The sequence below is a fragment of the Durotheca rogersii genome (genome assembly GCF_024521655.1).
Source record: "Durotheca rogersii strain YMJ 92031201 chromosome Unknown GGS23scaffold_7, whole genome shotgun sequence".
In the NCBI taxonomy this organism is placed as follows: Eukaryota; Fungi; Ascomycota; class Sordariomycetes; order Xylariales; family Xylariaceae; genus Durotheca; species Durotheca rogersii.
In genome coordinates, this window is record NW_026251238.1 from 293,171 (window position 1) to 318,294 (window position 25,124).

At 56.7% G+C, this 25,124-nt stretch overlaps 7 protein-coding genes across 7 annotated transcripts; 4 read left to right on the forward strand and 3 right to left on the reverse strand.

Annotated features, from left to right (window-relative positions):
* Window positions 1–2,520: 2,520 nt before the first annotated feature.
* GGS23DRAFT_481151 (uncharacterized protein) lies at window positions 2,521–5,558 on the forward strand. Its single transcript, XM_051514300.1, has 3 exons — window positions 2,521–2,530; window positions 3,021–3,501; window positions 4,602–5,558. Exons 2-3 carry the CDS (start codon window positions 3,201–3,203, stop codon window positions 5,135–5,137), a joined length of 837 nt encoding a protein of 278 aa, XP_051372784.1. The 5' UTR covers window positions 2,521–2,530; window positions 3,021–3,200; the 3' UTR covers window positions 5,138–5,558.
* A 3,592-nt stretch (window positions 5,559–9,150) lies between these two features.
* Window positions 9,151–11,335, forward strand: GGS23DRAFT_619871 (FAD dependent oxidoreductase-domain-containing protein; the record flags this gene model as incomplete). Its single annotated transcript, XM_051521048.1, has 2 exons — window positions 9,151–10,227; window positions 10,355–11,335. The coding sequence occupies exons 1-2, from the start codon at window positions 9,574–9,576 to the stop codon at window positions 11,333–11,335; spliced, it is 1,635 nt and encodes a 544-aa protein (XP_051372785.1). The 5' UTR covers window positions 9,151–9,573.
* A 593-nt stretch (window positions 11,336–11,928) lies between these two features.
* Window positions 11,929–13,318, reverse strand: GGS23DRAFT_481206 (uncharacterized protein). The gene is made up of 2 exons (XM_051514302.1): window positions 12,604–13,318; window positions 11,929–12,520 (listed from the first exon to the last, which is right to left on the reverse strand). The coding sequence occupies exons 1-2, from the start codon at window positions 13,151–13,153 to the stop codon at window positions 12,021–12,023; spliced, it is 1,050 nt and encodes a 349-aa protein (XP_051372786.1). The 5' UTR covers window positions 13,154–13,318; the 3' UTR covers window positions 11,929–12,020.
* An 881-nt stretch (window positions 13,319–14,199) lies between these two features.
* On the reverse strand, window positions 14,200–16,754 carry GGS23DRAFT_481199 (cytochrome P450). The gene is made up of 3 exons (XM_051514301.1): window positions 15,597–16,754; window positions 15,191–15,527; window positions 14,200–15,064 (listed from the first exon to the last, which is right to left on the reverse strand). Exons 1-3 carry the CDS (start codon window positions 16,395–16,397, stop codon window positions 14,637–14,639), a joined length of 1,566 nt encoding a protein of 521 aa, XP_051372787.1. The 5' UTR covers window positions 16,398–16,754; the 3' UTR covers window positions 14,200–14,636.
* Window positions 16,755–17,330: 576 nt separating this feature from the next.
* Window positions 17,331–18,601, forward strand: GGS23DRAFT_481305 (NAD(P)-binding protein). Its single transcript, XM_051514303.1, has 5 exons — window positions 17,331–17,496; window positions 17,547–18,030; window positions 18,105–18,155; window positions 18,214–18,313; window positions 18,380–18,601. Exons 1-5 carry the CDS (start codon window positions 17,451–17,453, stop codon window positions 18,449–18,451), a joined length of 753 nt encoding a protein of 250 aa, XP_051372788.1. The 5' UTR covers window positions 17,331–17,450; the 3' UTR covers window positions 18,452–18,601.
* Window positions 18,602–18,751: 150 nt separating this feature from the next.
* Window positions 18,752–20,671, reverse strand: GGS23DRAFT_595730 (FAD-binding domain-containing protein; the record flags this gene model as incomplete). Its single annotated transcript, XM_051518363.1, has 3 exons — window positions 18,752–20,003; window positions 20,067–20,267; window positions 20,370–20,671. The coding sequence occupies 3 exons, from the start codon at window positions 20,669–20,671 to the stop codon at window positions 18,752–18,754; spliced, it is 1,755 nt and encodes a 584-aa protein (XP_051372789.1).
* A 2,350-nt stretch (window positions 20,672–23,021) lies between these two features.
* GGS23DRAFT_481440 (uncharacterized protein) lies at window positions 23,022–24,927 on the forward strand. Its single transcript, XM_051514305.1, has one exon. The coding sequence runs from the start codon at window positions 23,587–23,589 to the stop codon at window positions 24,649–24,651; it is 1,065 nt and encodes a 354-aa protein (XP_051372790.1). The 5' UTR covers window positions 23,022–23,586; the 3' UTR covers window positions 24,652–24,927.
* The last annotated feature ends 197 nt before the right edge of the window (window positions 24,928–25,124 follow it).

Consider the following 25,124-nt stretch of genomic DNA (forward strand, 5'->3'; position numbering starts at 1 on the left):
ATGTGGAGGAGGATAGACGTCTGCTCGAATTCGACGGATTCAAGTCGACCCTAGAATTAAGGGAGTGGGTGGCCAGGCACTGAGGCTGGTGTCTTCAGAGGGATTACGCCTAAAGAGAGAGGGCAGAGAGAAAACCGGGGAGGGGAGAAATCAAAGGGAGGGAGAGAGTACGAATGCTAACATCGGCGTCGGGCGAACCACTACTGCCAAACGAGTATCCAATTCTGCCTTCTCGCCCTTCGCCTTAAGAGATGCAAGTAAACCATCTCGAGTTCCGCTCGCAGATCCCGAGTTCCCACCGATGCACGCATCCCGGCCTGCCCAGGAGCCATCTCAGCACTATTAGTTCGACACTGGCAGCCATTACTTGATAGCATCGTGAAACGAAATAGAAGAGACCACCCAGACGAAGCAGTCAGCTATCTTGGCGCCCCAGCAGCCCCGGCGGCCCGCTCTCACTGGTCTGGTAGGTAGTTGATTGCTAAGCAGGAGAGTGATACTGGGCAACACAACACGGTGTAGTAGTGGTAGTGGTATGCACTAAAGAAAGGGACCTCGTCCTCGTCCTATAGAACTTGGGCGTGTGTGCGCGGCAGTCCTAGAGAGAGGGTAGTATTGGCGGTATGCTAATATAGATTAGTTACTATAAGGCAGGTATACGATCTGGATTGGCAGCCGTAGATGGTTGAAGTTGGGGTGCTGTGCACAGAGGGGGAGGAGGGAGAGGACGAACAACCTACGACATTCTTATCGTCCATCGCCTTCCAGCTAACGCGGAGAAGGTAAACGTACGCGTAATGCAGAGGACATAGGAGGTAGGTAGGTAGCCTTTGCCTTGGGTACGACGACGCGCGAAAGAGGTACAGACGTGTGTCCACGATTCACGCCTTATCCTGTGCATACCCATGCCCATGCTCATAATGGTCCATACCATTGGAACCTCCTCCCAACACATATAAGTACCTCACGTACCTCCTCACCTTAGGTACATATTACGCTTTGGAACAGGTAGGTGGCCGACCTTGGGATATACTCGTCATCGATACCTCCGCTGCTACTACCTACTACGTTAGGTACATCCAAACACACAACCTCCCCCCCCCCCCTCTTCCCCTCCCACACACAGCAATACCTTAGGTGCCCTGTGCAGGAAAATACTCTAGGGTGGGCAAGGCAGGTCGACGAGACGGGTGAAGTCGGTTGCGAACCAGCACTAGAGGATCCAGCCAAGGGGGATGGGTGGTATCAACACCTGCGCATGCGTTGCAGTTTGCATAGCGGATTGTCAGGGTCCAGCATATCCCCGGCGAGTTGTGCAGCGCATAGTGGGGGTTTTCTGGCCAGGTCCCGCCGGACCCTGGGTATTAATGTAGGTATAGAATAATACCAAGGCGTGCATTATATATGTACATTCCCGTATGAGAGCCTGCGGACCTGCACACACGGGGCAAGCGTGGGGCAAAGCGTGGGTAGTGCGGGACAGAGGTGGGAAAGTGTGGGAGGTTCGTCGGGAATGCGGTCGTGGTGATTGGCCCAGAGCAGTTTGCGTGACTAATGGGCCGGCCATCCACTCACAGCCGCCACCGAATCCCGCTTTGGGTACAGCAGGGAGAGAGGGAGAGCGAGGGGCGGACAAGTACCCGCGCGCGCTGCGTTGGGCCACGCGGTACATCTCAACGCCCAACACCTGCCTGGCTAGCAGCGCTAAGCTGACCTTAGCCGGGCCTAAATGCCAACAGGTGACTATCCCGTGGCGGCGCGGGCGAGAGCACCGCGAATGGCTCTACTCCATCGCAACACGATCACCACCCACGAGGCGCACCAGTACCAGGAACCCGACAACCCTGAAGCTGCCCGCATACGCACCCTGCCTAGCCGGCCAGCCCTGGCGCTCGCCCATCCTATTTCCGACAGATTAGCCCCATTACGTCCAGACGATGTGAGGTATGCATGTGCGTGGCCTGCGTGTGGGCATGTAGGTAGTAGGTACGTGCTGGAATCACCACCACCACCGAATCCGATGATAAGATGCGAAAGCATCTACATAACGCCAGCGCCCTCCCGCCAGATCTCTCCGCCTCTCCGACCCTCCTCGCGCCACGCCTCTCGTCGCCACGACCAAACTCCGTCCCCCGCTCCGTCGTGCTGCCTGCTGACGGACGAGCATCGTGCTGCTCCCTACGAGCGGACGCAGCCCAGAAGCCGGCAAGTCGTTGTCTGAGGTGCCGTGCGGTTCCAAGCCGTGGACGTGGACGGGATCAGTAGGTACGTACTGCCGCGTACGCAGACCGGGCGGAAGAGCCCATGGGAAATTGGTTGCATGAAACGAACCCATCTGGTGCCCATCTGGTGCTAACTAGGTGAGGCGACTAAGACCCGGTTCAGTTTACTGCGAAATCCATCCCATCCACACGTTGCCTGCGGTGCGCACGAGGTGACCCGGCGAAAGAGGGGCTGGAGGGGCCCGTCTATGTATATTTTCCCTCAGGAGCCAACCGAGCGTCAGCCGTTATTGGGATTATAACCTGAGGTTAGTTACCGTACCGATCTGTCTCCCTCCCCCCCCCTTCCGTCATAGAATTTTTTTTTTTCTCCTCCCGTCCTCTGGCGCCTCCTACCTCAGAAAAGAGGGTCCCGTCGGTCGAAATCGGCCGCATCGACAGGGCGCCTGCAAGCAAACTTTTTTTTTCTCTTGGTTTTTTTTCCTTCTTTCCACCCTTTTATCCTGTCTTTGGATCTCGGCCCACCTCAGCAAGTACTTTGTACCTGCCACCTCGCCCAGGTCGGGTACTCTTCGGACTGCTGTTCGGACGATACTTGCCGCTACTAACCCACTACAAGCAGCAACGTACGACCGCTGCTGGGACCTAAAAGCACCACCAAACTACCCTACCTTTTTATCAACCCTCCGCCGGATCTTGTGATCCAAGAACCTCTCTTCTCCTTCCACCCACACAACATATACCTCCCAAATCCTCGCCAATCCCGACGTTACTACAGCACACATCGGAGCACAGCAGAACGGTCGATCCTCTATATCATTTCTACACACGTACAATTCGTGTGCCAATTGTCGGCTGGGCAGTCTGTCCATAGTCCAACCTGCTACACGCCCCCCCGGCGCGCCGTCGAGACCACTTGCGCAGCCAACGCCTGCGCCAGCCTGCAGAACGGCGAAACTATAAAGTCCCACGATAGCCATGCCCCCCAGCTACGCGGGCCGTCGCGGCCAGGCCGTGAACGTGTCGCAGCTGTTGCAGGATCTCAACCGGGGCCCCGAGCCCCCGGCGCCCATGTCCGAGGAGAACCTGCGGAGCTTGGACGACGAGCTCGCCATGTTCACCAACACCAACTTCATCGACTGGGACGCCAACGAGAGCCAGCAGCAGCAGCAGCCGCCGCGGTCGGTCAGCGTCAACTTGGACACGCAGTCGACGACATCGCCCACGGAAGAGGGGCCCATCGGAGGGGATCTGTCGGCCTTCGACTTCAATATTCCCGGTTAGTACCATTGCTCTTTTTAGTCGTCGCATTCCTCTGGCAATTCCCAGCGCCCAAATCCGACGGGTGTGCGAGTTGCACGCTGTCAATTGACCGAGTCGGTTTGTTCCTTCTATGTTCCTCGTTCCCCGCATTGCGCCGTGGCGTTGCGCGATGGCGTATGCAGTACTTTTTTTTTTCTTAGTCACCTTCTTTTCTTCTTTCTTTTCGAGGGCCGCCACCAAACCCGCCCGCCCCTCGAAAACGGAAAAAAAAAAAAAAGCCGGTGAGAGAGACAGAGAAAGAGAGAGAGGGACAAAAAGGGAACAGAACGCCCAGCAACAAGTTGCGCGCGTCCGGCCAGCTCGAGCCGTCAGTTTGGCATACGGGTTTGTTGCTGCTCAGGCCGGCCGGTCTGGTACGTGTCTGGTGTCTGGCGTGTGCGGTGTGGGTTGTGCGATGGACGCGGCGGCCAGGTTGCAGCAGCAGCAGCAGCCGGCCAGGCGAATGGGGACGGACCAAGCGACGCCCGCCTCTTTTCGGAAGCAATTGGCACTGGATATTGGGTTAGGCGCAAAGACGCGAGGGGAGGGGGTGTCTCCACCAAGCAGAGGGCTTTGTCTTATCACCGCCTCTGTGGTGTAGGCTTCTTCCCGCTGCTGTCCCTCGGTCCCTGGCCTCTTCTCTCCGGCGCCCCACCCCCATGTCGGCCTATTCCCCTTTGACTCCCTCGTCCTGTGCGTGATTGGCGCCGGCCTCCCCCCCCCATGTCGTATTTCGAATGCAGCGATCGGTGGTTTGGCTGGTCGAGGTGCCCCGTGCAAGTCCTTTTCATGCACACGAAAGACGCCCCTGCGATGGCGCAATCGAGCTATGGCGCAATAACCCGTGATCTTGAGGTGATCTGGGGGACCTCCCTCGGGATCAAGACGGGCCACAATCCCCATCCACCACGCCGCCCTTGTTGTCGAGAAGTCCGCAACATGGCCTGAATTTATATCCTCCTCCCGACACTAAGTCGTCATCGATGATGTGTAGCACCTCAGAAAGCATCCGTCACGTTATTGTTTTGTATTCGCCCATTGGCCTCGTATTCTTCTAATCTAACGTCATGTCTTCAGGCGACTACAACGGGTTTGACTTCCACCCGTATTCCACGCCTAACGTCTCGCCATTCTCGGACAATCTGGCCAATCTGCAACCCATCCAGCCCTCGTCTTCATATCCCCAGAATGGCTCCCCCCCGAGCCCCTACGGCCCCTCGATGCCGCAGACGGGAGAGAAGCGCAAGGCCGACGCCGCCGCCCCTCCGCCGCGGCGGCAGCTGTCCTTCGAGGAGCAGTCGCGGTTAGCGGCCGAGGAGGACAAGCGGCGGCGGAACACGGCCGCGAGCGCGCGGTTCCGCATCAAGAAGAAGGCCCGCGAGCAGGCTCTCGAGAAGCGCGAGAAGGAGCTCAGCGAGAAGGTCGGCAGCCTCGAGGGCCGCATCCAGACGCTCGAGACCGAGAACAAGTGGCTGAGAGAGCTGGTCATGGAGAAGACGGGCGGAAACGAGACACTCATCTCGACGCTGCTGGAGAAGCAGAACGACAAGAAGATACCTGCCGGCAAGGAGTCGGATAGCAGCTCGAAGGCGACGACCGAGGACAGCCCATAACCCGCCCCGCGCGGCGCAACGACGGACGTTCCCATTGGTTGCAACATTGATGACGGCGTTAATCGGGGGGGGGGGGCTTAACTCATACGGGTCATACGCCGGAGTGGACGGAAGGCGGTAAAGGATGTGGCACAAGGGAGGATATATCACGTTTGATTTCTGGTCAAATGCATACCGGTTGCTTGTTTTGTTTTTTTTCGTCATTGTTTTTAGGCTGCGGGCTTCGTCCCGCCACGGAAGAGATGTAACGGCATAGGTAATGATATTTGGGAAAAAGGGGGCGAGGGAGAGGGGGACCAAACTATAACCTATCTACTCAGCACATACACGATACACACGATCGATACCATCTTGCTATGACGTCCCGCTCCCCGCTCCGGCCGTGAGACTAGATTTGTAGCTCTTTGCTTTTTTTTCTCTTGGTGCGTGTGAAACCGCGGGTGCTCTCTCTATCCGTTATCTTGTGGCGCCCTGCACTCTACGCGGTGCATGCCACGCCGGTCGGACACGTCACGCGCGCCCTGTACGCAGACAACGCCGCCTGGCGCACGTCCCGGCACACATCCACTACTTGCCTCCCTGCTCACATAACACGATGCTAAGGCGACCTATACCTACCTACCTACCTATAACACGCACCTGGCATATGTGATAGATACGGGGAAGGAAGGAAAAACCACGTCGATGGCCTAGGCTGGGCCAGGCGCGGCAGAGAGGCAGCGTGCCGGGGCCGTCGTCGTCGGCCTGGCTTTGCTCGCGGCGCGCGCGGGTGACGGCGGTGGTTTGTTTGCTCGCGGGCGGGTGTTCGGGGGCGTAGGGGGGGAGAAAGGAGGTGAGGGAGGCAGGGAGGGGGTGGGAGCGCCAGGGCGCTGCGCCTAATCCCGCGGGCAGCCGGGGGGGGCGCGTGGGATTGGGGGGGGGGGGGGAAGGGGGAACGGGCTGCGGTTTGGTGGTGTGGTGTGGTGTGGTGCTGGTGCTGGTGTGGCGTGGAGGTACCTGGGTATAGGCAGATAGGCGGGTAGGCAGGTAGGTTAGGTAGGTGAGGAACTACAGCCTGCAGCGGGTTTCTACACGGGGGGACCTCTCCCCTAAGCTTATGTACCTAGGGTAGAGGGCAGTCGGGTCTGGCTGGCAGCGTAATGACTGCTACGCAGCAGGCAAGTAAGTAAGTAAGCCAGACGACGCAGGCGAGCGGCGCGTCTGCTTTCTTCTCTCTCTGGCTTCCGATGTGTGCGCGGTGGAGGTTATGAGTAGGTAGGTTAGGTACCTAGGCAAGGGGTGGGGGGGGGGGGGGGGGCGCGAGGGCGAGGTGGTATCGGGTAGGTAACAGGTAGGTTAGGTACGATGCCTACCTAGGCAGCCGGGCGCGGCGGCTGGCCGGGGTTGAGGGGAGGAATCCGCGAGTAGCCGCGCCAGAATCGTGGCGGGTTGATTGTTGTCTGCCTGTTCCTACCTGGCCCTGGCTCCGCCGCTGCACTCTAGTCGGAGTCGCGACGACTAGCTCTGCTCCCTCTCTGTGTTTGAATTTGGGGGGTTTTCGGTTTCGGTCTGCGCTGCGAGGAGGTCCCCCCCCCCCCCCCCCCCCCTGCCCCCTGCTGTTGAGGGATAGCGATTTTGTACCTAGGTAAGGTAAGCACTGCGCTGGCAGAAGAACCCCGTTACCGTGCGGAGCCTCCCGGTTCCTAGATGCTGGCAGCTCTCCGTGGCATGTGAGATTCGGGGGTATTCGATTGCTTATAAATAGACATGAAGAGAGAGAGAGAGAGACGAGGAGAAGCGGGACCCTATGCTGGCCCGGCTCACGTCTAAGCTTATACCTACCTGTAGCTTATAAACGGCTAGGTTGGTCCACATAGACAGTTGGCGATGTGGAACTCCAGGTTGCGATAACATGCTAATCGGTACCATTCCTGCAACCATGTCGAAGAGAAGAATATGTGAGCAACTATGGTCTTATGCATTCGTTGTGCGTAGGTACCTAGGTAACGTATCTAGCTAGGCAGGCTATGCACGTAGCAAGTGAGCGAACGAACGGGGGCCTCCTCGTGCTTCTGAGCTGGTCCGCTTCCTATAATCCCACGATACCGGTTCCCTAGTAATCAACTAGTAGGTATGCGACTCTTTAGGAGGCTGGACCTGAAAACCCGTTGATCAATTAGGAGAGCTGTACTACACGTAGAAGCTAGTTAGAATAACGCAATTAACCAGCTTATTTAGGTGTGTTGCGCTTTACGGCTTGGACCCACGATGATCCGGGATCCATACAAGGGCCCTACGGGGGCTATGCAGCTAGCCGGTATACGTGTCTATCTACACGTATGGGGCGAGAGGCTTTCGGTCCGGGCCTAGATTGCATCGTATCTGATGTGATGGGTAGGTGGGTTTCCGACAGATGGGTAGATGTCTTAATGTTTCGGCCGACTTAGCCAAGGCGCTATGGCTCCGGCGCTGTCGGTGTGCTGGAGAGCGTCGACAGGGCAGTCCACCACGCCCTTCGATGTAGGTAGGTAGGTATGGGCGTAGCCGACATGCATGTAGGCATCCGTATCATCCGTATCACCCGCCCCGCGCGCAAACCCCTTCCTCCCCCTTGCGGTGATGTCTACTATACTGTGATAATAACTGCCTGAATTGAAGTACCTCCACCTTTAATTACATACCCCGGGTGAGAAGGGAGATGGATGCAGCCGTAGCTATTCTTAGATGGAAATATACAAGATTCGATGTCGAATATTATATAGGCGAGTCGCCTACCCCCGTCGTCGCATCAGGAGGGGTCCCCTTTTCCTTCTTTTTTCTCCTATTTGTTATTATTCCCTGCCGATTGTTGATCTGCCCCCCCTCCTTTTCCCCACGCCCAGACGTCGGGGTACAATTCCAGGGCTCATGTAAGCGCGACACCACGATGTGCAACTTATTCCGAGACCTCTGACTCTCTACCCACGTCCGACAGTCCCGGATCGACTCGCCCTTCTCCGCGTGGCTTCCGGGTCCCGCACATTACTTTCCGCTTTGGGACATGTGTTGCTGCCCGCGCTTCGGCGCATCCGCGTTGTCGTTATAGCGCTTCATCGTATTACGTCTCTACGCGCCAGCCAGGTAGCAAGTAGGTATCTCCGGCACTGCGTATCTTACTAATAACGCCGATTTTTCTCTTCGTCTTTTCTTGTTAGTGGCACCTGAGGTATGAGACAGCTGTTCGAGCCTCTTACCTGGCGTTGCTTCTCTCGGCCCGCCACCGTCGCGCTGCCCGGTGCACGGCCTGCTCCGACGGCGGGTGGGAAGCTGTGCAGCCCTATATTGCTGGATAGCGAAGAGAAGGGGATGGAAGGGGACCGGTGTCCGCGTTTGGCGGTGACAACAGTGGTCGGTGGTTTCGCGGTGGGTTTTGTGCTCCCGCTTGGATATCTAACTATGGGTATGTCGTAAGGGGAGGGAATGGGCAATAATGATGAGTGAAAGCCCACATTACATCCCGGAATGTCTCAAATCTTAAACATAACTTGTTGGGAACAAAACAAGATATAACCTAGTAGAGCAGTGCGACGGTGGACGGGCAGTCTGAGCAGGACACTTGGCTCCATTACTACAGTTTCACAACGAGTTATGTGAGTGAGCAGGCGAATGTGTAAGTGAGGAAACAGGTCAATAGACAACGTAGATGCTCGGCCACTTCTTTATCGCACACCTACACAACTAACTGCCAGGTGAGCCTAGGTCTGGCATAAGTAAATGGCGTCTCGTGCAACTGCCTGTGGAAGTAGATCGAAACAAGACATTGCCGGCACATGACGACGCTGCACTGTCAACAGCTCGAGGCTGGCTGAGGCTCGGTTGATGATCGCGAGATGATATTTTCCCTGACAAATTATTTATCCATTACGTGACCCGCGGAGAAGTATACTGCTACTTGCCGCAGAGGCTAGCTACACATAAGCCCTAGTATGCCACTATGCTGAGCATGTTCGGAGTAGGAAGGCAGAGGTGATCACAGTGTACCACGACGACTGTTTGGCTATATTCTTTCTGGTTTCAACGCCAAGGTAGGAAGTGGCAGTATGTGGCTTGCTTCCTAGGCGCACATGCTATTCGAAAATACCGAGTGTCTGAGTATACCGATGAGGTATTAACGAGGAGACTCCGGGCGGATGTTTCCATCGGGTCTTCCACAAGGATAGCCCCAGGGACAGGGCTGGCGCCTCCCATGATGGCCTAACTTTCTCAGCGTTGTGTACCTATACGTACGTGCTTGGTCGGGATTGGAAGCCTCGGTTTTCGTGATTGTTGGCCGCCGTCGTCCTCGAACTCCTGGGTACGTAGGTAACTCGTCTGCCAGCCCTGCGTATATAAAGGTACGTAGTGCCCGTACCTTCTTCTCCATAACCCAGGCTCATACACACAGAATAACCCGTTCACATAGACAAGCAGTTGTCGAGATGGGTGCCGTTCAATCTTCAACCAAGACCTTCTGGCTGGCCGTCAAGGCCTTCGGCGAGCTAAACGCGGAGTTCCGGGCGCTTCTGCGGCGCGCGAGCCAGGCGCCGGGCCTGCCGGTCCCCAACCCATCGCCGTCGTACTGGCTCGAGGACCCGCCGTTCCCGGACCTCGTGGATACGCTGTCGCCGGCGCTGCCCGAGGCGGCGGACATCGTGATCATCGGGTCGGGGATCACCGGCGCCGCCGTGGCGCGGACGGTGCTGCGCGAGTCGGCGCGGCGGCGCGGCAGGGCGGCGGCCTCTCCAATACCGCGCGTCGTCGTGCTCGAGGCGCGGGCGCTGTGCTCCGGCGCGACGGGCCGCAACGGCGGCCAGATCAAGAGCGCGCCGCACGAGGCCTTCGCCGCCTTCCGCGCGACGCTGGGCCCCGCGCGCGCCGCCGCCCTGACGCGCTTCCAGCTCGCCCACCTCCCCCTGCTGACCGACCTGTGCCGCGCCCGCGGCTGGGCCCCGGCCGAGTGCCGCGAGGTCGAGACCGTCGACCTGTACCTCTCCGACGAAGACCGCGACGCCGCGTTCGCGAGCGTCGAGGAGCTCCGCAAGTGGGTCCCCGAGATCGAGATCAAGACGTGGGACGGCGCCGGCGCGCAGGAGGTGAGTTCTCCCCCCGTCTTCGGGTTGCGGCTCAGCGCGCATGCGCCTGGTGCCGCCGTCGCGGCTCCGTGGACCTCCTAACTAACCGACCGACTGGGGGGGGGGGGGCGCTCTGCAGTACTTCAAGGTCAACCGGCACGTCAAGGGCGCGATATCCTACGTGGCGGGGGCGCTGTGGGCCTCGCGGTTCGTCAGCTGCGTGTGGGAGGAGCTGCTGGCGCGGTTTGAGAAGCACCTGTCGATCGAGACGCACACGCCGGCGCTCGCGGTGCGGACGGCGGGCCGCGACGCGGCGTTCGCGTACGAGGTGGTGACGGGCCGCGGCGTGGTCCGGTGCGACCACGTGGTGCACGCGACGAACGCGTTCGCGCCGCAGCTCGTGGCCGGCCTGCGCGGCAAGCTGACCGGGGTCCTCGACACCATGTCGGCGCAGCGGCCGGGCGCCGACTTCCCGGCGCTGGGCGGCGCGCGGTCGTGGACCGTCGTCTACGACGGCGCCTTCGACTACGTCACGCAGCGGCCGGCCCCGCCCGCCGCCGCGCCCGCGGGAGCCGGGTCGCCGCCGCAGGGCGACATCATGATCGGCGGCGGGTTCGCGCGCGCGCGCGAGGAGTGCGCCGCCATGGTCGGCGTGTGGGACGACGGGCGCGTCGACGCGCCGCCCGTCGCGCAGATCAGCGGCATCTTCCCGACGCTGTTCGCGCCGCGGTGGGGCGCGCCGGCGCCGGGGAGCCGCCGCGCGCGGCGCGCCTGGACGGGCGTCCTGGGCGTGACGGGGGACCGGCGGCCGTTCGTGGGGCGGCTCGACGCGGAGCTGACGGGGCGGTCGCCGCCGCGGGGAAGCAACCGCGACGACGCCGCCGCCGCCACCGGCGTCCGGCCCGGTGAGTGGATCGCGGCCGGGTACTGCGGCGACGGCATGGTCTGGGCCTGGCTCTCGGGCACCGCGCTCGGCGTCATGCTGGCGGGCGCCGAGGACGACGACGCGCCGCCGGAGCCCGGGCGCCCCGGCGGCGCCCTCGCCGACTGGTTCCCGCGCGACCTGGAGCCGACGCCGCGGAGGCTGAGGAGGGCCGGGCTGGAAGCTCTGGCCCATCGGTTTTTCTAAGCTAGGAGAGGGGGGGGATAGAGGCGGGTGCTTTTACGGTGTCTGTGATAGACAGTTAGAGAGCGGGTTTCTAGGCTGCGTAGAGCCCAGAGACACTTAGAGACAAGCAATTAAGGCTTATTATTAGTCGAGTCTATACACAGCGCATAGGATAATTGTCAGCTAATAGCTGTGTGGAATAAAACTGCTTAGGAGGATGTTTCGTCGACGTTAAAACCTGAGTGTCATGACTCACATCTGTGCATGGCTTGTCAAAAGGAGAGTCCTACTGGGGTAATCGGCGAGAATACATTGCGCCTCATCCCTAGCATATTACTCTATCAAGTGAATGAATACCTACTATGCACTACGCCGGAGCAAGAGGCGCTCTACTGTTTTCTTCTGCACAGCAATAGCGCTCGTTTTGTTTCCTTTCGATACCCCTTTTCGGATTCCTGGAGCGGGTTACTGAGTCCCCAGGGCTCATGGTTTTCGAACCGATCTTACTATATAAAGATATAGCACCGGCCGGTGGTTACCTTGTTTGTTTATTCACGGCACCTGGGTATGTGTTTTTGACAACTAACTTTCGTTGCCATTGCCTGATATTAGCTATCACGCCTCACCCACTACGATGCCCACGATACCTTCATTGTCCCTTGCGTCACGGTGTCGCACCCATCTAAATTATTTCTACTCCTGCTGCTTAACTGTAGGCTATCGTGAACTCCTTTCTCTGTATTATCTTGGGGGCGGTCATCGTGGCCTCGTCGGCCGGTGTCGAAACTCTCGGAGCGAGTTCCCAGTCCGAGCCAGTATTGTATGCCGAGGTTCCTCGACTTCTTCCCGAGCCCCTGGAGAGAAGACTGGATAAGAAGTAGCTTATGTCGTTGACGGTAGGGAGCTTGAGCGTCGCGACAAGCTTCAGCGTCGGCACGCAGCCCATAATGATAACGAGGCATTGTTCGCAGCAGGCGACCAGATGTACCAAGCTTTGAAAGTAGCGCTGTAGGTCCTGCGACTGGGCGGCGAAATCGCCCAAGCGGATGAAGATGAGAACTATCTTTAAAAGCACAACTCCCATAGTAATGAGTGATGCCGCCATAAGAAACAATAAGGCGACCTTGCGGCGAAGGGGCATGTTAAGCGTCCAAATGATAAGAACCGGGAAGAGGACGTAAGTGAAGTCGGATATGGCGTTAAGGACTAAAGGCGTGCAGTGTTAGCCATATGATCAACTGACCTCAGCAAGCGCAAGACGATACCACCCGAAAAGAATGTGTACCTACATTGTGCGGCGATAGCGGTGCCTTGGTAAACCCAGGGGTCCAACCGCCTCGCCGGAAGATCGTGATCCCAAAGGCCCTCCCACGGATCAGAGGAGGCTGCGAGGAAGATGATGCTAAGGACTCCGACCAAGGTCAGGGTGGCGGTGAAGCTGATGAAGTACCACCTGAACCACTTTCGGGATCCGAAGATGCGGATGAGGAGTATCGTGATGGAAATCCTGGCCGTGAAGGAGATCGAGATGCTGGGGAAAGCGGAGATGTAGCCCCATTTCTCAAGCATCATTTGCTGCAGCGGCGACTGGTCCTGGAACGGGATTCCCAGGCCCCAGGCGCACATCAAGGTGAATATGGACTGGTAGAAGAGCTGGAGGACCATCGCGAGGAGCATGATCCAGTCATCGAGGCCCCAGGCTCTCGAAACCCGTTTACGCACGGCGAACCGAGCAGCGACAGCGATGGCGGCCAACGCAGTCAAAGCCCAAGTGAGCCCCAAGTTCAACGGTCGGAGCCCCTCGTTTTCCGGCGCTGGTTGGTCCCCGGGGCTGGGCATGATGAATAGTCGACCTCCTTGCACGTTCGGGATGGGGGTTGGGGTGGGCTGTCCTGTGAACCTGTCCTGATCACCAGCTAGTAGAGGTCGAGAATCTCGGCGAGGGGTGACATTAGTATAATACTGAATGATTCCCACCTCTAGATGCCATAGGCACCAGTGAACTCAGCCTGCCGCAATGCGTACGTACTTCTGGTAGGATTTCCCTATTTGTTGAAGGGTCCGGATGCTCGAATCCTACAATGGTAAACAACAAGCGTTTTGCAACTCGTCACATCGTGAAAGCACCGGAGAGGAGGGAAGGTGATATGGAATAATACCACCTGTAGTTTATTCGTACAGGCTGCATGCTGCGAGAATAATACAACCCCACGCCCCCTGCGGGCGACACAGCCTGCCTCGCCGTCCTGCGGTCATAGAAGCCGTCCCCACTGCAAAACTGCGGCGTAGGGATGGAGACGGTGGCGTAATGAAGGCGCCGGAAGGATTCTTGGCACGGAAGATGGCACGAGCAGGTTCTCTGCCGTTACTACCATTTGTTTCACTGTAGGTGGTTGGTTGAATACGCATAATGATAAGTCGGCTGGCGAAAATGGGTAATCCTTCCATATCTCTATACCGTCTGCGATCTGCGTTGTGTGGTTACGCTGAAGGATCGACGCCCGCAGTGTAACGTTGATATTCTCCCACCCGCCCAATGATAGAGTTGAGATTGGGACGCCCTTTGGCGGCACGCTGGCAAGCCAGGAAATCTCTGCGTCTTGATCCCCTCGTTCTGACAGAAGGGATAGGGGTCGGCGATGGATGGTGGTTTTCAGTATATTCAGGCTACCGTCTCGTTGGTGTCCATAACCAATCCGCCAGGTCGATGTAGAATAGCACAGAATAATATTCACCTTTGCTCATTTCCCCTGTGCGTAGAAAGGTAATAGCGAGAAGGGACTGGGTAAAAGTGGTGATTACGTGAGGTAAGAGTTGTACGACTGAGAGACTCAAGCGTTAAAATACTATGGAAGAGACAGGCCCTTTTGAGTCTCACCTTGTCGGCTCCGAAGTCATATTATAATAGTGCTATTTAATATGTGTGGCGGGGGCGAGGGCTCATATTAAATTTGCTTGTTTATTAGGATGGCCGCCGAGCATGGAGAGCGACTGAGCCTTGTCTGAGAAGAGTATCAGGGCGGTAGGGCAATCGATGCTACGAGACTCGTGTTCCGTTATCTTATACTTCGCCATACCTACAAATGAGACATCTTGTCCTAGGCCGACTCGGCGCGTCGCGGACAATATTACTAGCCGTTAGAGTGACGGGAAGAGGTCTTCCCTCAGTATCACGTCTGTGCCCGTCTGCGCTCAAAACCCGCACTCAGTAGATCCCATTTCAGTAATGAAAAGGGGCTAGCTCTTAGAATTGACCTTTCCTAGACTGAATATCCGGAACGACGGGGTGTAGCCCATATATTAACACCTGGCATTAGACTTACTACTTCACGACCACTCTGACACCTTTGCTGTTCCACTTGGGCATCGGCCTCACTAGATCGACGGCGAAATCCACGTCATCTCGACCCGTCTCAAACAGCTCCAGATCGTGTCTGCGAAGTATCGTCGCCAGCGCCACGTATAACTCCATCCACGCCAGGTTGACGCCGAGGCAGTTTCGCGCTCCTCGACCGAACGACACCATATAATGCGATAGCGGGTGCGCGCCACCGGGGCCGGTCGGGTCACCGAGCCATCTCTCGGGCCGGAAGGCCGATGGGTTAGGAAATATCGCCTCGTTGGTATGGATATGGTATGCGTCCATACTTACCGGGGTATTCGGCGGTATCTTCCACTGCTCGTACTCTAGGGCCCCCAGTCGATTAACGCGCGGTAATCGCTGGACAGAGCCGAAACTGAGGCGTAGGCCTATAGAGAACGTGTTATAAAACCATGATCCGTTAAAAGCTCTTGTTTTGATGAACTGAGATGTGTGTTTATGTGCGCGTCTTTTCCTTCCTTTGCTCTGTAACAATACACTCGAATAGCCCTTACCTTCCATGATAACAGCAGACAGGTAAGGTAGCTCCTCCAGCTCGTCCCAGGTGAGGATCTGGGTTGGATCAGGCATAAAAGTTTCCAGCTCTGCCCGCAGTTGTGATTTAATCGATGGGCTGTGCAATACGTGAAACAACGTTACTGTCAACGCCCAGGAGGTGGTTTCAACTGCGCCGCCGTTTACACCCATAGCTTCCTGCTGTAGTCTGGTGTAAGTCAGATCCTCGGCAGGGAGATCGGCAGAGAGGGCATCGTGAAAGATGGTTAAATGTGAAGTTTCTTTGACGTCCATATTTTTGCCGCTTAGTATTTCTTGGATTTGATCACCCATTTCCTATTGCCATTCGTGTTATTTCGAGCGGATCACGACAGAGGCAGCTGGGCCTGGAACAGACATACTGACCTTTCGAAACGCTAGGATGGGCCGGATGGGAGGGACCAACATGCCTAGCACGGCATCTGGGAGCCAATTCATAGCTGAGGCGAGAACACCGAAATGCGTGTTAAGGTGCCCGAAGCGCACCATCTTTGCCGTTGCCTGCGCGAAGGGGGATTGGAAATCTGGCGCGCCTGAATAGTCGGTTGGACGCGCAAAAGCGATCTCGGTGATGATGTCGGATGCCATGGCCGCCCACATGTCGTTCACGTTGAGTACCTTGTCAGTTCCCGAAAATTCGGTTTCAAGACGGTGCGAGATACGATCAAGAATCCTCTGAAGATCGTCATTCCGGTTTCGAATACGACCTCGGGAAAAACACGGCGCTATGGCCGCTCGCCGCCTCCGATGGACTTCGGCCTTTGCCGACTGTACGGTCGCTTCTGGGACGCCGAAACGATAGCGGAACTTCTCGATCTTATCAATCGGTCGGTTAGGAGAGCTATTGCCGTATATGACATCGTAATATTCTGGGTCGTCGATGTGCAGCTCGTCGGGATTGATACGTACGACGGGCCCGTACTCTTCGTGTAGCCGCTTGATCTGGAACGTCCACTGCCCGCCGCCCCGACTAACGAGGTCGAAGTATGCCTCGTACCAATGCGTCGCAGCCGCAAGCCTGGGACCTGGGAACTTGGCTACAGGGCTAAAACGTAATCTGTAAACGACCAGGCCCACTGCTCGAAGGATGGACAGCCCCAGGAGGCAGGAGACGGCGAGAGACAACCATGGGCGGGGATCATAAAACACCAAGGAGTCGTAGCCCATGGTGTTCTGAGTTAGATGGAAACACGAATTATGCTGTTTGGCATTCGGTGATCTTGGGAAGAGACCGGAGGTAGGTGATAAGAGCAACCAACGGAACAAGAGGGATGATGGCCCTACCTACTCACGTATCTATCATATTATCCTCTTATCACGTAATTCGGTGGCTTTGGTGGCCTTCTACCATCTCCACCGTGTCCACAGGGTCCCTATAACAGCATTGGCACCACCTACCTATTACCATGTAAAGCTCACGAAACAATCCGAGCCTCTCGGGATCGACGCTGGATGTAGATATTCCGCTAGGCAAAGAAAGAAGGAGGGGGGGATAGAGGGGCACCTTGTCAAGAAGGATTCATTATCCGCCTTACCGGCAGGTGAAACGAAACGATCTGGCCCGGCTACTCGCAGCCCCAGGTGCCGATCAGGACTGAGTGGAGTCCGAGGGGTGCAGGCAAGGCAAAAAGCGGGCGTCTTGCGATACGACCATAGGATGCCTGGTGTATTACGTGACGGGGCGTGGCCGTGGCCTGCATGGTGGATGCGATCGAGTAACTCGCCTAGTGGACAATGAGGCACAGGTAGAATGTAACGGTGATATGATGCGGTACGTGTCATCAAGAGCCGCCGCCCTTGTCATGCTGTCCGATATTAATGTGTTAGATGTCTCGGCGCGACTGGTGGGGGCCGGTTGGCGGTTAGGGGGCGAGATATCGTTGGCCTTGGGCCGCCAGGGATGCCTGCAATGTGGTACAAACGAAGGGGGAGGATTAAACGAGCTCCTTGATCCGATATATCTAGACCTTGCCGACTGATACGAATATGGATATGGGTGTATGGGACTTCGTTCTGACAAGGGCTTTCCCTCCAACGTTGTGTCTCCCATATTTGCCCACCCCTCTTGAAAAGCTTGGCGTCTTGTGGCTTTCTCTGTCCTTCCCTTTTCTCTCCTCTTCCGTTTCTATCTCTGCCAACGTTTTACGGCTTTGTAGTGTCTCTCTGCACTGATTCCCCTACCCCCTCCCCCTCATTGCAAGCCAGGATCAGCCACCCCCAATGGCAGACCAGCGTCTCGTGGTAGTTATCAGCGGGGCGGGGAGAGGTGAGCCCACGCACGGCTCTCGCGACCTTTATATACTTATTCACGTTTAGGTATCGGGAATGCCTTGGCCCAGGCGTATCTGTCGCGCCCAAATTGCACCGTGGTTGGGGGCATCCGTGACGAGAATTCTCCCGGGGTTGCCGAGTTGAAGGCATCCCCGCCGGGGGCTGGCTCGGAGCTGCTTCTCGTCAAACTAGAAAGCACATCACCTACCGATGCCAAAAGCGCAGTCGAGAAGATGACTGCTGCAGGCGTTGACCATATCGATGTCCTGATAGCCAACGCAGGGGTAAGCCCGCCGATCAAGCCCCTCGAGACGGTTACCCGGGAAGAGGTAGCCAACGTGTTCGATATCAACGCCCTCGGCACTCTGTCTTTGTACCAAGCCTGCCATTCGCTGCTGGAAAAGTCAAAGAACGCCAAGTTCGCATCTATCAGCAGTGCCGCCGGTTCCATCGGCGCCATGGAAAGCAATGGCGCCTACGTAGCACCGGCTTATGCCATTTCTAAATCGGCGATGAACTGGATTACCTTGTAAGTTAATATCTAGAATTTGCTCTAGATTTTTTCTATAAAAACACGGAGAATAGCTGATAGAGAATGCATAGGTCGGCGCACTGCAGTAACAAATGGCTCACCACCATCGCCATCAACCCCGGGTAGGTTTTCCGAGGGCAAGCCGATCCTCCTGAACATGAAGCTGAATTTGTATGAAAGACTCGTTGCCACCGACATGGGGAATTGGAGTGCCAAATTCCTAGGCTTGGAGAAGGCGCCCTACACCAAAGAGTACAGTGCTGAGAGAGTTATAAGTATTGTGAGTAGACCTGCGTATTAATACCCCCTGCTCGTGTATATTCCACCTCGTGTCTGACCAGGCCAGATCGACGCCGCCAGTCGTGAGAACTCGGGCCGGTTTTGGGATGCAATCGAGGGCAAGGAACTGCCATGGTAACTGTTGATTGTGTAATATAGAAGACGTGGCAGTCAAAATATTGGACACATGCAATCTTATATTATTCCACAGCCTTAATATCGGACCATCTGTGTGGGCCTAAGCTAACGCAGTATTGTTACTGTTCTTATCCCGGGCACCATACAGCTAAGTCTCAGGGGTAAGACAGGTAGCGGTAACGCGAGAAATAAAGGTCTTCTTCCATATACAGAAACGTTAATGCAGCGACCTAAAGATGGTGACAAGGTTATCGTACACTTTCTCATAGCCGGAAATGGCAGAGATCTCGGCTTGGCCATCTCACGTCCGACAGAGTCTCCCATCCCCATCCTCTGCCCACTCGTCGCTACCCACAGCCGTTTGGGCGTAGAACACGCCTTGGGGGTCAACCCGGCTTTTTATGTTCTTGAGCCGGGGGTAGTTGGCCCCGTAGAAGGCCTCCTGCCAGCCGGCCTGCTGGAAGTTCGCCTCATTAATATAGGCCCCCCCGCCCGGCGTCGCTGCTTCGATCTGAGGCATGAGATCCTCGGTTAGCCTCTTTTGGTATGACACCATCTCAGCCCAGGGTCGGTGAAAATCCCATGTCTTTACGAATATGCAGTGCAGTAGGGCGGATCTCCAGGCAGGGGATACCGCGTTGGGGTGTAGCAGTGGCCGATTCGCATTGACGGCGTTGCAGATGGTTGTGAATCCGGAAGCGGCAGCAGCACGAAAGGCCTGGCTGATGGCCTCGGCTTGCCGCCTGTCCTCCGCTAGCGATCGCGGCACCAGGCGCCCTCCCGTAATTTGCGCGTGAGGGGTCTTCGTCACGGCCTCCGAGAAGTAATGGTCGAAGAAATCGAGAAAGCCCGGGTGGCTAGTTTTAGTTATCTGTAGAGAAATCCCGATTCTAGCCATAGCGCTCGCGACTGGCCGCAATATTGTACCCGCCACGGAGGCGTTCCCGTCGGCTACGGATATGCCGTACAGATTCAGTGCCGTCGGGGTCAACGCATACGAGACCACCGTGCCTGCGTCCACCACAGGGCCCAGCGCGGATTGGAATACCGACACGGCGTGCCAGAATTCCTCTACGCCTCCCGCCGACTCGACGTCGAACGCAAGGCTAGCACCTCCCATGGGCCCATCACGGTACACGCGTGTCACCATGGACACGATGACAGCGAAGGTGCCAGAGCCACCACCGCTGAGGGCCCAGTACAGGTCGGTGTGAGACGTGGGCGTCGCTACGACGTGTCTTCCGTCGGCCGTGACGACCTCCCACTCGAGGACATTATCTGCTGCTAGTCCGTATAAGGAGGTGAAGACGCCGTGGCCGCCTCCTGCGGTATAACCGCCGGCAACACCGACCGTGGGACAGGTGCCCGTAACAATCCGCACTCCTCTAGCATTCGCGGCGGTGAAAGCCTCTTCGGTCAACACGCCGGCGCCGAGCCGCACAGCAGGCCCGGTGTAATTAGCACCACCGCGGTAATGGTCGATAAAATCAATGGTGTTCATGTGGTGTGTCCATAGCGACAATGCCCCTCTCCCGGTCGATTTTCCGAGGAGGCTGCCGGATACCAACGTCAGCCCGAAAGGTCGTGCCAGCGAAATCTACGTTGCGCTCACTTACTCGTGGCCTGTATTCTTGATAGTCAGGCGGATGTTGTTTTGGCGGGCGAAGCGTATGCCCGCTTGGATATGCTCGACTTCGGATACGTTGATGGAATACTGGGCATAATTGCCAATGCTACAGGGGTCTGCTCGCGATGTGTAAGGATCGCACGAGCGGTTCTGGAAATATGGCGCGACGAATTCCGCCGGCGAGTGGATGCTGTGTCGTTGGTTACGGTGATCGTACCGTTAGCATACCTAATAGTCCCCATGCCGAACTAGAGATGGGAGGGATATAGAGGGAGATTTATGGTGGACTTACTGGGCGTCGGCAAACATCCAGGTCTCCCGAAGCTTCTGGCAAGCTGGGAGGTCGAAATGGGGATTGTGGCAGAGGGTAGCGATAGGTTCCGTCCGAATCAACCGGCCCTCCACCGTTCTGTTGAGTCGGGTCCATTCCCCTGCTCCCGGCCAGCCTGCATCTCCGGGAATGCGCTTACACGCCTTGATCGACGCAGTGTCTCTCACCTGGGGCGCCGCGTGTGACGAGGACGAGGCCAGAAGGGCCAACAGGAGTACGAAGAGCGGCTGCAACATTCGTATCCTCAACAGGCGATCGTCCATTTTGACTTCACATCTGAATCTGAGGCGTCTTGCCCGCACCACACCGGGGCGCATCTCACGACGGCGTGGTCTTCGGCATGGTCTTTAAGGGGCATTTCGAGCCTCCCTGCCTGCCCCTCCTACTCGATCCCGCCCGGCTTATGCTCCTAGATTGTATTCTTGATCTGGCCCCAGGGGCGCGACACAACAAAGCCTGAGCTGAATGCAGCCATCCCCTGCCCACTTTCTAAACGTGAAGCTCGCGACATGCGACTTCTAGTGGTCTTAGCTCTCACATGGGATGGGAGCCTGGTGGACGGCTCAAACCTGCGTACCTCACCTCAGCTTAGGAACCTCTGCCGCCTATTGCCTACTGTAGGGATGGAGGTACCGAACATGGGTCGACTGCCGGCGTGTAAGTGCCGCGTTTACGAATCCTACGACTCCCATATTTAGCGCTTCCTTCTGGAATATAAAGGGGTGTACATATGCGGCGCGGGTTCGCTTAGCAGCCACCGTAGATAGGTAGGTAGATGCGCACCGGCGCCTTTGCTTCCACCCGCCCAGCCCGCGACGATTCCCAGGAAGACGCGAAGACGGAGGAGGGCAATAGTAATACCTACATCGCGGAGAGGTCGAACCCGATGCGACAGCCCAGCGGCGCAATGTCGCCAGTCGTCGCAGTTTCGTTGTTACGTGGCATCCGTTCCTCTCGTTGCTACCCACCACGCATCGTCCTCTATCGCATCCCGAAGCCCAAAACCTGATCAATACGTCCGCTATCCAAACCGCAGCCCCCGCGGTGTGATTGACCCTCTGAGTGTTACGTATGCACATGTCGGTTCCTGGCGTAATCGCAGGACCCAACCACCATTTCGTATCCATCCCGTCTGTGATTTGTCCGCATAAATATCCATATGCGCCAGGCGCCCCCAAGTCGCACGAGATCGTTCGGGGACGAGATCCTCCATAGTTGCGCCGACAGACGGCAGGTCTGCCGATCGCCCAAACACGCCGATGGCTTATCGGGTCTCCTTGGAGGGTCGCGAGAAGGATCAGAGTAAGCGGCACAGGCAGCAAGGGGGGAAATAGGCTCCGTTCGGGCTATGGCACCATCGTAAGCCTAGATATTTGCGGTTTTGAGGCCGAATCCCGGTCCCTTCTCACAGCAAACTCATCCACCCCTACGCAAAGTAATCACCCCCCATCGGCTAAACACCACTAAGAAAGAGGCTTGAGAATGCCGCGTAGCCACCTAATCGCGGGCCGCAGCCCTGAGGTGCACCGCCTAGGGCATGAGGTCCCTCCGCCAACGTACGGGGACGCACATCAGACCCAAGGGTCCTCAGCCCCGCGCGGGCTGCGTCGCCCGCTTGCCAGGAGCTAGGGCGCCAAGTCGGAATGCCATCGATCAACACGCAACTAGATGGAGGGAACTCGCGAGACTGGGGTGTGGGGCAACCATATAGGGGAGGTGTCGAGGACAGGTCAAGGCAACAATAGCAGGGTAGACGGAGGTATCATTCCAGTCCAGAACTGGAACCTCCCAGAGGAGATGGTTAGGTATCATAGATAGATATTGCACCGCGGAACGGACTCCCACGAATGTGCACTTTCGCTTCGACACACCTTAGCGTGGGTTGCAATGCTCCTACTAGCACCGATCATCAACGTATCCTAATATCACCAAGCCTACTTTCGCATCGGCACGCGCGCCTTCAAGGAAACCATGCGGTCTGGCCGTCTGTCACAAAAGAGGCCCCCCCCGCGAGAACTAGTGAAGACGTCCACGAATGCTTGGGATGAGCGCAAGCCGCGACTGATGAGGAGCTGCCCGTGCCGATCACGGGCTAATGTGTTATTATATAGATAGGTAACCTAGGACCCTTTAGTACCGGCCTGGTAATGCTAGGCCCCTCATTCGGCCATTCGTTGCTCTTCGCATTCTCTCTCGGTGCGTGCGATCCTAGGTGTAGTCGAAAGCCTTCCTCCATACTATGTCAGGTCGAGTTCTCTTTCGCTCCCCAAAGGAGAATGCTAGGACTAGCTCGACAAGGCCATAGCAGCAGCATAAGCTAGCCAGAGCTAGCTTGTGGTTCAGTTCATCCTTTAGATAAAGCACAGGGGGAACCAATATTAGGATTTGGTTCGATAGCCCACTCTATTAGAGGCCACGGCGAGTTCTCCAGCGAAGGTATAATACCAGTACCAACCTAAGGCACGACTTTAGGAGCATCTTCCTCGTAACCTAGAGCACTCTCTCCGAAGATGAACCGCCGTTCGCGGACACGAAGAGAGCGTTAACAGGCAGGTAAAATGGGTAGCCAATATTATATTTCCCAAGCTGCATCGGAAACTTGTAAAACCCTCGGCCTGTTTGTGTGCGAATGGCCGGGCCTTGCGGCGGCTATAGGCATAGCAAGGTGGGAAGCCCAAACAGCGTCAAGCTTGGAGAAGGCCGCCTGCTAATGAGGAAAAAGAGGGTTAGAGCCCCGTCAGGTTGCCCCTTCTAAGCTGGGAAGTTGAAAAGCATACGGAGGGGGAGGTCTTTGGACAATAAGATTAACCTGCGATTTCATTACTCTCAGACCAGCTTCAGGTGGAAGTTTACGATGCTTCGTTTTTCGTCTACGTCCTGGTGCGAATCCCCCGTACGTACCTAATGTAAGCCTATGCTGGCCGGCCAGGGAGACGTAGACGTTGATTGTCACGTGAAAAACGTCAGCTTCCCCCTTCCATCCCGCCGTAGAATGACGACAACGCCACATTGATAAGCCCTACCAAGAAGCCCTCCCTAACCCTTTCCTATATCCTCAACTCAGCCGACCTTTTCTGCCCTAGTGTAGTACTTGACGTCCGCGTTCCCGAGCATCCCGTCCTGGAGGCGGCCGCCCGTCAGCGACCTTTCGCTTGAGCGTACCGACAAAACGGCGGGAATGGCTACCCTTAGGTCTCGTAAATATCGCTCCGCCACCAAATACCTGTTCCGTGAGGAACAGGCTGACGCTATCGTACGGACCACCGCCTACCACCGCAAAGACTTCCCTCTCTCCGTCATATCATTCTTCCCTCGCGAGCACGTCCCTATCCGCTCGTCGATAGCAACGCCCTTCCAGCAGCCGACTTCGAATACGACGGTGCTCGGCTCCCTCGATCGGCTACCCCTCGAGCTCTGGCACGATGTGTTGCTACGTCTGGACATGCATTCTCTATTCCGCTTTCGACAAACAAGTATCCGATCGAGAGAGATAGTAGACTCTCTCCACGAGTATCGGATGGTAACCTCGCACGGACTGAACCTTCTCTGCGCCTTACTACGAACACGAGTCGCTACCCACGTTTCTCTGTCCGACTTTTACCACGCGCTGTGCACCAAAGATTGTCCTCTTTGCGGCGAATTCGGCGGGTTCATATCTCTCCTAACCTGGCAGCGATGCTGTTTTAACTGCCTCCGACGGGCACCGGAAACCCAAGTGCAAACTCTTGCCGCTGTCCGGAGGCAATTCCACCTAACCAGGGCCGAGTCACGCCAGCTGAGGTCATTCAGGACGTTACCTGGGACATATTCGATGGAAGAAACCTCATACAAATCCCGCATCTCCATCGTCTCCGCTCGTCAGGCCATGCTGGCCTTCGGACAACGACCGCATGACATCGCTCCAGCACGGCCGGCGAGCTGGCGACGAAATGAACGATTTAAGTTTGCGGGGTCGTGTGCACTTCCGTATTACGATAAACGAACCGGCAAGGTCGAGCATGGAGTGTCGTGTGCCGGGTGTCAACTCGCTCGCGAAAGGAAAATTATCGGCTCTACGAGCAGCGAGTGGGGGTTCGAGGCTCGAGATAAGGTATACGCGCAGGACGGCTTTTTAAACCACTTTCGATGGTGTGAACAGGCACAGGTCCTATGGAAGTTGAGCGGCGAAGGCAACCAGCGCCCGATGGAGATGCCGTTCGCTGCTTGGACAGGAGGCTTCTTCACGAGCAGATACCAAGCATAGGGAATCTCCTCGCTAATGCACTGCGGCCAGGCTCTCTGCAAAGTATCCCAGTAGAGACCTAGCCCGGAAAGCAGACAAGCTCCCCAAACTTCCCGAGGAACGGTTCGCCGTCTGGATTCAGTTCGGCAGCTCACAGGCCGCACTTGATTATTACGCAGACCCTCCGTTCTAGCTGGTGTACGTCACTCCCGCCTCTGGTTTGACCAAGTGCCTTGAACAGTATTAGTTGATCGACTCTCCCTATCCCATTCTCTCTCCCAAACCGACTACATTTAACGTTGGTCCCCCGGCGCTCCGGACACTGGACAGATTTCGTCTCCCTACTGCAACAGCATGTATACGTCATACACCTAGACCTACGCACCTCATGACTAATAGGATATCGCAGATTAAACCGGGAATACATAGGAGGACAACTGCCTTCTTATGGCGCGGGACATTCGACGAATACAAAGAACCAATGTAGCGAATAA

Bases quoted from the DNA above. Each gene is read 5' to 3' on its own strand.
- GGS23DRAFT_481199 (XM_051514301.1), bottom strand. From the start codon at position 16,397: ATGGGCTACGACTCCTTGGTGTTTTATGATCCCCGCCCATGGTTGTCT. The intron at 15,528-15,596 runs GTCAGTATGTCT...GAATGGCAATAG, and splicing joins CCATCCTAGCGTTTCGAAAG to GAAATGGGTGATCAAATCCA. The intron at 15,065-15,190 runs GTAAGGGCTATT...CGTTCTCTATAG, and splicing joins GTCTGCTGTTATCATGGAAG to GCCTACGCCTCAGTTTCGGC.
- GGS23DRAFT_481151 (XM_051514300.1), top strand. From the start codon at position 3,201: ATGCCCCCCAGCTACGCGGGCCGTCGCGGCCAGGCCGTGAACGTGTCG. The intron at 3,502-4,601 runs GTTAGTACCATT...TCATGTCTTCAG, and splicing joins CTTCGACTTCAATATTCCCG to GCGACTACAACGGGTTTGAC.
- GGS23DRAFT_481206 (XM_051514302.1), bottom strand. From the start codon at position 13,153: ATGCCCAGCCCCGGGGACCAACCAGCGCCGGAAAACGAGGGGCTCCGA. The intron at 12,521-12,603 runs GTAGGTACACAT...GCACGCCTTTAG, and splicing joins CACCGCTATCGCCGCACAAT to TCCTTAACGCCATATCCGAC.
- GGS23DRAFT_481305 (XM_051514303.1), top strand. From the start codon at position 17,451: ATGGCAGACCAGCGTCTCGTGGTAGTTATCAGCGGGGCGGGGAGAG. The intron at 18,031-18,104 runs GTAAGTTAATAT...GAGAATGCATAG, and splicing joins GCGATGAACTGGATTACCTT to GTCGGCGCACTGCAGTAACA. The intron at 18,156-18,213 runs GTAGGTTTTCCG...TTTGTATGAAAG, and splicing joins ACCATCGCCATCAACCCCGG to ACTCGTTGCCACCGACATGG.
- GGS23DRAFT_481440 (XM_051514305.1), top strand. From the start codon at position 23,587: ATGGCTACCCTTAGGTCTCGTAAATATCGCTCCGCCACCAAATACCTG.